Source organism: Spermophilus citellus (assembly GCF_964194105.1).
Source record: "Spermophilus citellus genome assembly, chromosome: 2".
Taxonomy (NCBI): domain Eukaryota; kingdom Metazoa; phylum Chordata; class Mammalia; order Rodentia; family Sciuridae; genus Spermophilus; species Spermophilus citellus.
This window is the reverse complement of record NC_138183.1, coordinates 256755366-256767312: the sequence shown is the minus strand read 5'-3', so window position 1 is coordinate 256767312 and position 11947 is coordinate 256755366. Positions and strand designations below refer to the sequence as shown.

Below are 11947 nucleotides of genomic sequence, written 5' to 3'. Positions count from 1 at the left end.
GGCCTGGCTGGGGAGCCAGCCCTGGGGAGTGTGCAGGGCTGCTGGTGAGCCGGCCTGGCCAGGAGCTGGAGGAGGCGGGGGAGGGTCCTGAGAATCCTGAGCGGGCAGCAGTAGCCCCTGGCCAGGTGGAGCGAGAGGGGCACCAGCTCACATTATCACATGTGCCCCCCAGGCTGTGACTTAAGTTGCTGGGAGGGGAGAGAGTAAAGGGCACTGGGGTGTGGGGCTGCGGCATCCTGCTGGGGTGTGGGGGCAGGGGCAGTTCACAGGGAAAGAGAGGTGGGAGGTGTCCAGAGGTGTCCTCTGCTGTGGAAGGCGCGCAGGGCGGGGGGGGGGGGGGGGGGGGGGGGATTTGAAGCCCAGATGTCCAGGGTGGGCCTCATGGGGTGGGTGCGAGTGCGGGTGTGGGGAAGAGGTGGGCGCGGAAGGGATACGGGCCGTGGGGGGATACACCGTGCAGGGCCTCCCAGGAATGCCGGGCTGGCGGTGTGCGGGAGATGTTGCCAGCGCAGCAGGCGGGGCCTGCAGGGCAGGATGCGGTGTACTGTGCGGGGCAGTGCAGCCCCTGAAGATCCTTGGCTCATTTCGCTGGGGAGTGTGGGGCCCTGCCGAGTGGAAGCAAGGGCTGGGGGTGGGGCAGAGCGCTTGCTCTGCAACGTGAGCCGAGGCGGAGCAGGGAACGGTGGGGGGCTGGCGCGGGCCTGTGCGGTGCGGGTCCTAGAGGAGCAGGGTGGTGCTTGATGCGGGCAGGGCGGTGCGGGGCGTGGTGCGGGGGGGGGTCGCGGGGGTGGGGGGGCTCGAGGGGGGCGCGGGGGACGTGGTGCGGGGTGGGGGTGGGGCGTGGTGCGGGATGCTCTGCGGGGCCGTGCGGGGGGCCGTGCGGGGCGGCGCGACCTCCGGAAGCGAGGGGGCGCTGTGCCAGCACGGGCGGCATGCGGGGCGGACGCCGCTCCTTCCTGCTGGCCTAGGCGCGTTCGCCATGGCGCGGAACGTGCTGTGAGTAGGGTCGCCGCAGAGCCCGCGCGGCCACGCAGCTGGGACCGCAGGCCAGGGGCCCGGGGCGGGGCGGGGCGGGGGCTGCCGGCGGCGGTGCGCAGGCGCGTGTGGTGGTTCCGCATAGCGCGGGGCGCAGGTGCTTGCCGCAGGGGAGCCTGGGGGGGGGGCGGTCCCAGCGAAGTCCCCGCGATGTCCCCGTAGGGTCCCCGCAGGTGCCTGGCCCGTGTTGCTGGCCGCGGCCTGCCCGAGTGTAAGCAGAACACACGCATGTTCTTGGTGAACACAGTGGATTTGGGGACCCCCGAACGCACAGCTGGGCAGAGGGCTGCGAGTGGGACCTCGAGGACTCTCCCCCATAGCTTCCTTCTGCAGACGTGGGGACAGGGCCTGACCAGGACCCAGGGGCCCCTGCCCTCTGAACCCAGGCCGCCCGCCCAGGGCGGGAGGAGAGGCAGGACAAGGCCGGGTCAGCTCACGGGTCAGCTCACGTGTTCACCCGAGGGCCCGGAGGGAGCTGAAGGGACGTCCTATGGATGGGATATGGTGGGGTGGGGGCTAGGGACAGGGTGGGATACAGATGAGTCACCCGCCGGGCCACTGGGAGGCAGGGCTGGTGGCGGGGAGCCAGGTCCTGGGTTTCGAGGAGGGTGGAGTGGAGTTCCACTTGAGATGTGTCAAGTTTGAGGTGTTTGTAAAATATCTCGGGGAGTCGTGGGTTCAGGCCCTCCAGAGGACCTCCCTGTCCCCGGGGGTCTGCACTCCAGCAGAGAGGCTGGGGGAGCTGTGCCCCATCCCTGGACCCTGGAGAAAGGTGTGGGCACTGTGGTTGTTCCAGAGCCAGAGGCCCCAGGCCACCAACAAGCCCTAGGATAGGGCCTGAGAATGTGGACCTGTGAATGGTCCACACTAAGCCAGGGTGGCCTCAGGGGCCTGGGCCCTCTTTATCAGGTGGTCTCTGCCCTTCCAGACCCTCAGCACATTACCACCCTTGGACCTCAACTCCCAAGGCTTGGAGAATGGAGATCTGTGACCACCCCCTTTTTCATCATTAAAGAGTGGGTCCCCAGATTTGTGTGCCCACATGCAGTGCCATAGCTGGGCACCAGAGGGAATATGTGTGCCCTTTGGACAGCCACAGTTGTCCTGGGCCTGTAAACAAAAGGCCCGTCTGCTTCAGAGCCGTCTTTTGGGGCCTCCCCAGGTTGCCCACTTTGCCACCTGAACTCTCAGGCACAGAGAAGCTTAGACCCTGCCCAGGAGGGTTTTGGCAGCATCCTCTTCCATTTGGAGCTGTTGGCCTGGCCTTGACATGTCCACTTGGTCAGCAAGTAGGCACACATTTTGCCAGGGTGCCTGTTTCTGCGAATCCCTGGCAACAGACTGCCAGTGCTGTCTGACCCCCAGGTGCTTCTCAGCCCTGAGGCCCAGTCCACCTGTCCAGCCCCAGCTCCTGCCTGGCTCCTTGGTGCTCCCAAGACCTGGGGGCTGAAGATCAGAGTGTGTGAGCCCTGAAGCTTGGTCATTGTGGGCCTTGTGGAGTCCCCTCTGCCCTGGAGCTGAATGTTCCCCAGGGCAGGGCCCAAGTGCAGTGCTGCGGATTGTTCACATGGCTTTGGGCGAGACCCCAGGTGGTTCCCCCCACGTCCCCTCAGACTCTCCTTGAGCTCCTGCGTCCTGGAGCTAAGACAGCTACTCCCCACCCCTGAGACCCAGGGGCCAGGTAGGTGGAGCTCTGTGTCCACCCTGCCAGGCCAGGGGATGTGCAGGACCACTGGGGTTTCTGCTTGATTGGCTCCCAGAGCATGGCCTAATGGTGGCAGGAGGTGTTAGCTATGCAGGCCCCTCAGCTGCTTCAGTCCCCTTTGGGGTATGCCCAGCTTGTTTAGAGGTATGAGTTCATTGAGGCACCATGCTCACAGCCAAGCCTTAGCCTTTCTGTTCCACCAGGCCAGGGTCCTCCTGCATGGGAACGGGGGCAGCCCGCTTCTGCTGCTCCACCCCATGGCAGCAGGGTTGGCTGGCCCCAGTTAGGCTGTCCTACAGGGGCTGCTGACTCCTAGTTGGAGCCCACCTCCAATCTGTTTGTGGGTGTCCCACTGCTTCTCTTCTTCCTTCTTTTCCTTTTTCAGTGGTGCCGGGATTGAACTCAGGGCCTCGGGCATACACTGAGTATACCCGGTACCACTGATACTCGGGTACCACTGAGCTATACCCCGGTCCTCATGATTGGCTTCTGTCCTTCCTGCAGGTATCCCCTGTACCAGCTGGGCGGCCCCCAACTCCGTGTGTTCCGAACCAACTTCTTCATTCAGCTAGTGCGGCCTGGCACTGTGCAGCCCGAGGACACTGTGCAATTCCGGATCCCCATGGAGTAAGCCCCAAAGGAATTTGTTCTGTTGAGCATCTTGAGGGCTATCCTGTCTCTGCTCACAGGGCAGGATCTCCTGCCTTGGAAGGAGGCTTGCAGAGCTCCAGGGAGTGGGGAGGGAGCATGCTGCTGTCAGCTTCCTGGCTCGCCCTCACCTGGGGAAGGCTTAGCTGAGAGCCTGCAATCCCGCTCATTTTCTCGCTCTGTTCCTTTGTTGAATTCTTGCCCCAGTCTTCTCAGGAAAGGCATCCCAGGACGCTGGGCTGAGAGCCTGCTGCGATTCACAGAGCTGCTCGGCCAGGTCTCCAGAGTGTCAGTCCTGAGTCCCTGCCTGGCTTGGCTAGCCAGGTTCATGGTGCCAGGCACCTTTAGGATGATGCAGTTACCCCAGCCAGAACTGAGGTGTTGCTGTGGAGCATCAGGGTTCCCGGGTGTCCTCTGGTGGGGTGGACAGGAGTCTGTCTGGAAGCTGAGGGTTCATGCTACCAACCCTCAGGCAAGGCCTGAAGAGGCCTCAAAGCTGAATTTGGGGTAACCTTTAAGATTTTTCTTAAAAGAAGGTGAATGTGCCCGCTGAGGCCTGCCTGGGAAGCCTGTCTGCAGTCAGGGCTGTCAGACCTGGGGCAGGTTGGGCTCCCAGCGGCACTTAGACATTGGCACTTCCTCTCTGGGAGCTCAGCCGGGCTGGGGGGAAGGGATCCAGTGAACCAGGCTGATAGAGCCAAGCTCCCAGTGCCTGAGGTCCCATCCCTCTGTCACCCTAGTCCTGGGTGTCCAGAGAGAGGACAGGGCCCGGGCTAGCATCAGCACTACAGGTGTTTCTGGGTTCTTTGGGCCCTGCCTGCTTCAGACCAGTGAAACCCAGGAGTCCTCAGCCCGGGACCCCTCACCCTCTGGTAGGTTTTGCCTTTTAGTCCCGTCTACCCTCTTTTCCTTTGTCCCTCACCCAGGATGACCAGGGTGGACCTCAGGAATTATCTTGAGCGCATCTACAATGTACCGGTAGCTGCTGTACGGACCCGGGTGCAGCATGGTAAGTGGCAGGGCTGCTGCCCTCCTGTCTGCATGGACTCTTCCAGGTGTTTGCATAGGACCTTGGGTTCCCTTGGCACCCGAGGAGATGAGGCACAGAGGGTTTGGGGTGATTTGCCAGGGCCGCATGGCGTTCAGGTGGCAGACTGCTGCTGTAGCCCATCGTGCCACAGCTGCTTGGGGAGGACCCTGCTGTGCCCACAGAGCCCCGTTCCCTAGTCCCCTCCTGGTCCTCTCACCCCTCCCGCACACTGGACCGCAGAGCCCTGAGCCCCGCCGGTGGAAGGGAAGAGCCTGTTGGTTCCTGTACTCTGTGAGTTGGAATCTCTGAGTTTCTGCAGAGGCAGATTGTGTTCTCATAAAGACGTTTGTTATTTTCATTTTCAAAGGTGATTTTCTCTTAAACTGCTTAATTTTAGTGGCACTGGCTAGTGGGTCTGAGCGCTTCTGGTTCTGGGCTGCTGGCTGGGGAGAGAGCCCCTCAAGGTGTCGGCCTCTCTCTGGAAGGGGCTTCCTGAGCCTGTGGGCTGGGATCTCTGCTGGGAGCAGGGGGTCAAGTCGGCTTCCCTCCCACAGGTTCCAACAGGAAGAGGGACCACAGAAACGTGAGGATCAAGAAGCCGGACTACAAGGTGGCCTACGTGCAACTGGTGAGCGTGGCCCTGGCCTCCACTTGGTCATTGGCCACCCAGGCCCCTGAGGAAGGGCAGGTCTTTGTGAGGCGGGTGAGAGCCGCGGGACTTCCAGGGCTCAGCAGAACTGGCCCTGGCTGGGGAGAGGGGCCTCCTGAGACTGCCGTCCATTCCAAACGCAGACTCCCCTCCCCCGACTTCGCTCCAACAGAAACCGGAATGTCTGAGTATTTAAAGCTGCTGGCCCCTTGAGGGCCTGTCCTTGGCCAGGTTCCAGGCTGGAGTGTCCCTGGGGGCGCATGCCCTGTCAAGGGGCCTGGGTATCAGAGCCATGAGGGGTGGTGTAGGGTCCAGGGTCATGTGTGGTTGAGCCCAGCACATCCCACCAGGCCTTTGGTCCCATTCAGCCCTAAACAGCCTCTGAGCACGGGCCACCAGAGCCTAAGCTAAGGCTTCTCCCTGCGCCCTGGCTGGGAAGACCAAGCCGACAGTTTCTCTGCTCCCCTCTGGAGCATGCTCAGCCCGGGCGGGCAGCCTGTCTTCAGGCAGAATGGCCTCTGACCTTGTGGCGGCTTCAGACCGCGTGGCCTCTGTGGGAATCTTGCAGGGCTGGCTCCGCCCCGCAAGGTCTATTAACTGTCCCCCACTGCTTGGAACCCACGGGGGGTTGGGGGCTTCCTCCAGTTTCCTCAGTTTCTGTGTAAACAACCCACCAGGGAGCCCGGTGGCCCGGCCACTAGATGGCAGTAGCGCTATTGTGAGATCCTGGCCCAGCCTCACAGAGTCCCAGGGCAGTGTGTGCAGAGGCCCGGCCAGCAGAGCTGTCTCCACACACAGTGGTGCTTGTTCTGAACGGGGCCCGAGTTGTTCTCCTGATGGTTTCTGTGCTTAGCACCAGCCTGTCCGCCTGGGCAGAGCGACCACCGCCTGGTGGGGGCCCGTGTGTTGCTGCCTCAGATGACCCTCTCTTTTGTCATGGCCTGTGGGCAACGTCCCCTGTGTCGGCATTTGCCACACGGTACTTTAGAGACAGCTACGGTTACAAGTGGCCTTTGAGTCATCCGAGCCCCTGCATTTCCCCCAGCCCCACCTCACTCATGAAAGCTGAACTCGTGAGCCAGTTAGATCCGGCATCTGCAGCTGCCGCCCGGCATGGCTTTCTCCCTCTGAAATCCAGGTGGCCAGAGACAGGCCAGGCAGCTAGGGGCCCCGCGTGTCCCTGCCAGCATGGCGCTTCCTGCCCCCCACCCCCAAACTCAACAGGTCTTGGCACAGCATAGCTGGGCTATGGCAGTTGGTCCCTGTCCCCCCCAAAGGGACTGCATCCGCTGAGGGTGTCCCCTGGGTCCTCCTGGGCGGGGGCCTTCTAACAACAGCTCATTGTCAGGCACTGCAGGGTCAACAGGAGGGACGAGAGCCATCAGACTGACGGTCGTTGGCAGTGGTGGCAGGCGCGGTCCCCGTGCTGGGCGCCCCACGGTCTCTCCCCTGACAACCTGACAAACCTCTCTTTGGCCCCAGGTCTGGGAGGGAGCTGCAGCAAGCCCCGAGTTACCCACGTAACAAAAAGAGCATTGAGGGTGTTTACACAGAGCGGCGTTTGAGTGAGTGGTGCTCATGGGCCGTGTGCTCCAGCAGGACAAACACTGCAGGCGAGGGGCCGGCACCTTCCGGCCGGGATTACGGAGCCAGGCTGTTCCCCTGCTCTCCTGACCTTTCTCCTTTCCTGTCCTTCTCTCCTTCTCCCCCAGAGTAGCCCAGCTCCTCCTCGGGGCGGGGGGGTGGTGCATTCTGCGGGAAGCCGGCTGGCACCCACAGGTGCCCTCCACCTCCCCTGAGGAGTGGAGTGTCCCCTCACTGGCTGCCCCTGCACTTCCCCACGCCATGTGCCCTCCTTTGGTCCCTACTTTGTGTCCACCCCAAGACCAGCAGAATCACCCTGGGCATTAAACCCAAGTCCCTCCTGGGCTCAGCCTCTGTGGAGCGTTACCCTTTGGTACTTTTAAAGAGGGAAAAAGAAGTCGCGAATGTGCAAGATGGGGCCCACCGGCTGGCCGCCATGCCACCAGAACCTGCAGGGCCTCCCGTTCTCAGGGGACCCGTGCCTGCTTCAGGTCATGCTTGGCTGCCTGCCCAAGTCCAGATTCCCTGACAGAGCCAAGAGCACCCCTCTGCCTGTCTGGTCAAGTGTGGCCCCCTCGGTGGTCTTCCAGGCTGTTCGTCTGTGGAAGAGCCGCGGCCCCCTCCCTGCGGCTCTCAAGCTGCCTGCTGATAGCGTGAAGGCAGCCCCAGCGCCTGCTTAGGCCCCTGCAAAGCACCGTCCCCTCCTCACCAGCCCACACTGGTGCCTGGCCCCATCCTTGGGGCCTGGGTTGGGACATGGCCATGCTGACACAGAATGAACTTCTAGTGAAAGACGCAAAGCCAGTTAATTAGCAAAGCCGGTCTGATTTATGGACTGCTGCATGTGTAGGTTTCTGTGTATGTTATGTGTGTTTTATTTGCCAAGCTCAGCCTGGAGGAGGGGCGGCCGCTAGGTATTTTGGATGGAAAATGTTTTAGCATGGCACCAAGCACCATTTGTGTCCTGTTTTTCTGCGCCTAGTTCCTGCCCCCCAGTTCGACCTGGCTGCTGCCGGTGAGTGGGCCTTTACTGGGCTATGTTTAATGAGCCCCAGGCTGGTGCAGCCACCGTTGCAGATAGTGTGGATGAAAGGGGCCTTGTTGCAGGGAAAGGCCCCGCTCCTGGTGGGAAGTGAGGCCCAGCAGTCTGGAGATGTTGATTTGCAGGCAGGGACCCTGCCCACAGACGTTGCCGGCCTTGGGCCTGGGCCCCGAGACACCCCACTACAGGGTGACTTTGTCCTCCGAGCCGTCCGCTGTAGGGGGACAGGAAGGCTCTGCCTCGGTGCTGAGCTGGAGCTCTGTTCTCCCCCCAGGCCCACGGGCAGACATTCACCTTCCCAGATCTGTTTCCTGAGAGAGAGCAGAGCCCTGCAGGAGGCCCTGTGGAGGAAGGGCCCAGCGGGCTTCCAGAGGCCCAGAAGCCGAGCAGCAACCCCCGGCAGGGCGGTATCCCCAACTGGTTCAGCCTGTGAGCGAGCAGCGGTCAGGGACGACGGCCCAGACCCCAGTGGCTGGAGAAGTTCTGACAGCCCAAATAAAATTCCTGCTGTGAGGACAAAGAACTGGAAGCTTTGTTTCCTTCTGTTCTGGCCTCTGAATTTCAGCCGTGCATGCCCACAGCGGGCAGCCTGGCTCCGAAAACTCACAGGCCCAGGGAGCCACTAGCTGTACTGCATGTGGCCTGGCAGTGGGGGAGGCTTGCAAAGAGGAGGCCAGGCTCCCACAGCGGGAGGCAGGCAGGCAGGCAGACTGTGCCAGGAGCCCCGGCTGGGAGACTGGAGGGGGGGTCTAGCCTGCGCCTTGATTGAGCTCAGGCTGTCGGGAGGCAGAGGTGGGTGCTGGTGGAGGGTGTGTGCCACAGGAAGAGCCCCAGCCCCACCCTCATTGAGACAGCACAGGACCCCTGGCAGGATGGACCAGGGAGTGTGGATTGGGGCAGAAGGATGCTGGTGCAGAGAGGAGTTTTGTGAGGGCCCCAGGGCAGGTGGGCGGGGGTCGTGGCTCACTGGTGGTGGGGACAGGTCAGGGAAGGAGAGGGTGGGGTGGGCACCGGGTATCCTGCCATGGTTTGGGGCATGCTGTGTTTCCTGGTTTCTTCTGCAGCTTAGCATCAAGGCCTTTCAGCCACACAGCACCCTTGGCTGGGGCTGAGCTGGGCAGACCAGGACAGCCTCCAAGACCCTGAATTGCATGAGGAATTTTGAGTTCTGGTTTTGGTAGCGTCTTACATTGCACCTAAACGGGTCCCCCAGGGCTCGCAGCCCCTTGCAGACCTCAACCTAATGGTGTGGGTTTTTTTCCAGAAAGGGCCCAGGGTCCGGATAGACCCCGGGCTGCCTGAGCCTGGGTCTCCTGATGCCCTCTCCCAACCAGGACATCTCAGAGCAGGGCCTGAGAGCATGTCTGTCGCCTTAGATCTTTGTTGACTTCAGTTCTTCACAGAGGCTCTGCGGACTCTCTCCTGCTTGTGGACTCTGGGATTTGGAGAGTTAGAATGGGGGCCACACCAGGGTGTGGTTTGGGGGGAATGGTCACTGCACCTAAGTCTCCTCACTGTCCCCGCCCTGGCCATGCCATGTGTGGGTGGGAAGACTCCCTATGCACCACATGCCCTGCACACACCTGAGCTGATGAAATCTCCACACCGTAGCTCCGAGGGCCTGGGGGTGCGGCTGGCCTCTGTCAGAGGAGAAGCAGGGACTGGGACATGGGACAGGGGAGCACATGCAGCACCCTCAAGCCCAGGCACCCCCAATAAGCAGAGTTGCCTGCTCAGGGGGCATCTTGTCCATTTCTGTGTGGGCACAGGCTGAGGCCCAGCCCTGCCTCTGGACAGGAGCCTCCTGAGGCACTTGGTGGCTGTGATAATGTATTTGGTGCTAGTAGGGCTGCCGGGGAGCAGAGGCGGGTGCCCGGAATCTGCCTGGTGGAGAAGGCCTGGGACCCGAGGGAGTCCTAGCACCTGCCACTTGGCTTACGTGAGCAGGTGGTGTGGTGCTCCAGGTGGATGTACCTGCACCTGTGTCTAGGTCATGGATGGGCACTGGAGATGGGAGGTGGACAATGGCAGGGATGGGTGCCAGCCAGGCCACCAGGACAGGGGTTGTGTATGATGAGTCTCAATAGGGAGAGCTGAGGCCCCAGGGAGCAGGTGTGGAGCAGGAGCTGGGGCATGGGGGGGGGGGGGCCCAGGGAGGAAGGATGGGAAGGATGGGGATACCCTGGCATGCTGACACACAGGCTCCCCATGGATGGCTACAAGCCACAGCCCTGGCAAAGCCCCGTCACCTGGGACTTGAGGAGCTCCCACGAGCGCTGTGTGTCTGAGTGTCTCGGATGCTAGGAGGGTGGGTAGCTGAAGATTGGGGAGCAGAGTCCCTGCACTCCAGAGAACCTAGCCGCAGGGCTGCTTGGCCACGTGGTGTCCCGCCCCCCGGGTCTCCGCCTGCCCACTTGAGTTCTGGACCCCATTGTGTAGCGCCGCCCTGATGGTCTGAGCAGAGTCCCACGCTCCTCTTCCTGGAAGGCTTGGAGGTGGAGACGGGGCGTCAGCCCCCGCACTCCCCCCAGCCACAGGCGGGAGGGCACCCTGGCTGGAGGTGAAGGCCCTGCAGACTGCACCTTCAGTGTTGATTTAGAGGAGGGGGGAGGTCAGGAAGTGGGGCAGGAGGAACGCAGTCAACTGTATTTTCCTTAGAGAAATAATTCATGGGGCCCTGGCGGGCCAGGACCCTCACTCAGGCAGGGGAGGACGGATCCCATCCTTCATGGTGACTCCGCACACAGACTGTTAACGGCTCCACAGGGGCTCCAGGCGGCGGCCAAGGTTGCCCTTCATCAGGCCTGCCATGCCCCCACGCCTAGCTCCTCTTCTAGCCTTGTCCCAGCCCCCAGAATTCCCCCACAGCCCAGCTAGGGGCGGAGGCGGGCCTTGAGCAGCTGAGACCTGCCCCCCAGCACCTGAGCAGCTTCCTGGGCCAGCCATGGTGACTCAGTGATGCAGTGGACACTTCTGGCCTAGACGTTGTCTCCTGCAGTGAGACAGCTTGAGCTGATGTGTTGGGGGAGACTTGGCCAAGGGAACATGCTCATGGCCAACGGAGAGATGGACATGGGTCAGGAACACTCATTCCCCAGCCCTTGTTGGGAGCCCCCCTTTGCCTCTCTACCCTCCTGACCCCAGGAAAGAGACTGGCTGAGGGCAGAGCCTGGAGGGAAGGCCCTCTGCACCCCCCAAGCACACAGCTTGGGCCCTGAATGAGGTGCCCATGGTGGGAGAGACCAAGGCTGACCCCTGGGGAGCCAGATGGGTGTTGCCTTGGAGGCATGGTGAGGGCTAGCCTCCAGCTCACAGCCTCCAGCTCGCACCCAGGGAGCAGGTTCACATGGGATCCCATTTGGGGTCTCCTACTTAACAGATAATGCCTGACCCTCTCCAGGTTTTCCCAGGCACCAGCCCTGCCTACTCAAGGGGTTCTCTAGGCTCCCAAGACCCCCTCTGGACACTTCTCAGAGGCCTCATGCTACTTTTGCCCCTCTGGCCCAGGAGGCTCAGTGCCCCAGGAGCCCCTCATGCCCTGGATGGAGCAGAGCTGGCCGGCTGCTCAGCACCAGGCAGATGAGGTGGGGTGTACCAGTGGGGGTGTGGTGTTCTGCGCTCAGGAAGTGGGCCCCGCTGGGTACCCTACCCCCGGTACCCGGCCCCACTGCTGTGAGGCCTGGAGAGAGAAGACCAGCACATAGTGGGCCCTGCCTCTGCCCGACACAGGTGTTCCTTCTGCATGGGGACGTGGTGGACATCCTCTGGTTCCAGCTCTGCCCCACCAGTGACTCCAGTGACCCGTGTCCCTCGTGTGGTTCTCTCCCATGTGTGGGCCTCTCCCCTGCACATTACTGCAGTCCCTGCACGCCTGGGTGGGACCCTGTCCCACCAAATGCTTCTCCCTGCAGAGGGACTTGACTGAGATAAAGCTCCTGGGGCTGACGGGAACCATGGCCCCATTGCCTGGGTGTCCCAAGCAAGGCAAGAGTGGGAGGGAGACCCAGACGGGTGGGGTCTCTGCTTGGGCTGGCTTTCCAACACCCTCCCTCCTAGGGACATCTGCTGCTGGGAGCAAGGACAGGGGCTTCCTGAGAGAGGTATGCCCCCTGGGTTTTCCCACATGGCATCTAATTTCACTGCAGGAGGGATGGAGAGACCCTCACGGTCTCTGCTGCACAGGAAGGACTGGGCTGGGGCTGGTCCAGGCCCTGCTGGGCCCACCCCTTCACCTGTGTGCCTGTGTTAACGGCC

The 11947-nt window shown here is 62.1% G+C and overlaps 1 protein-coding gene across 2 annotated transcripts; it reads left to right on the top strand.

Annotated features, from left to right (window-relative positions):
* The first annotated feature begins 847 nt into the window (after positions 1-847).
* On the top strand, positions 848-8216 carry MRPL23 (mitochondrial ribosomal protein L23). 2 transcript variants are annotated; one of them, XM_081311339.1, is made up of 5 exons: positions 848-996; positions 3245-3367; positions 4315-4397; positions 4973-5046; positions 6550-7184. In XM_081311339.1, exons 1-5 carry the CDS (start codon positions 851-853, stop codon positions 6589-6591), a joined length of 468 nt encoding a protein of 155 aa, XP_081167465.1. In that variant the 5' UTR covers positions 848-850; the 3' UTR covers positions 6592-7184. The 2 variants fall into 2 exon arrangements, with proteins under 2 accessions (XP_081167465.1, XP_081167464.1); XM_081311338.1 differs by lacking the exon at positions 6550-7184 and adding an exon at positions 7968-8216 and having other exon boundaries at positions 852-996.
* The last annotated feature ends 3731 nt before the right edge of the window (positions 8217-11947 follow it).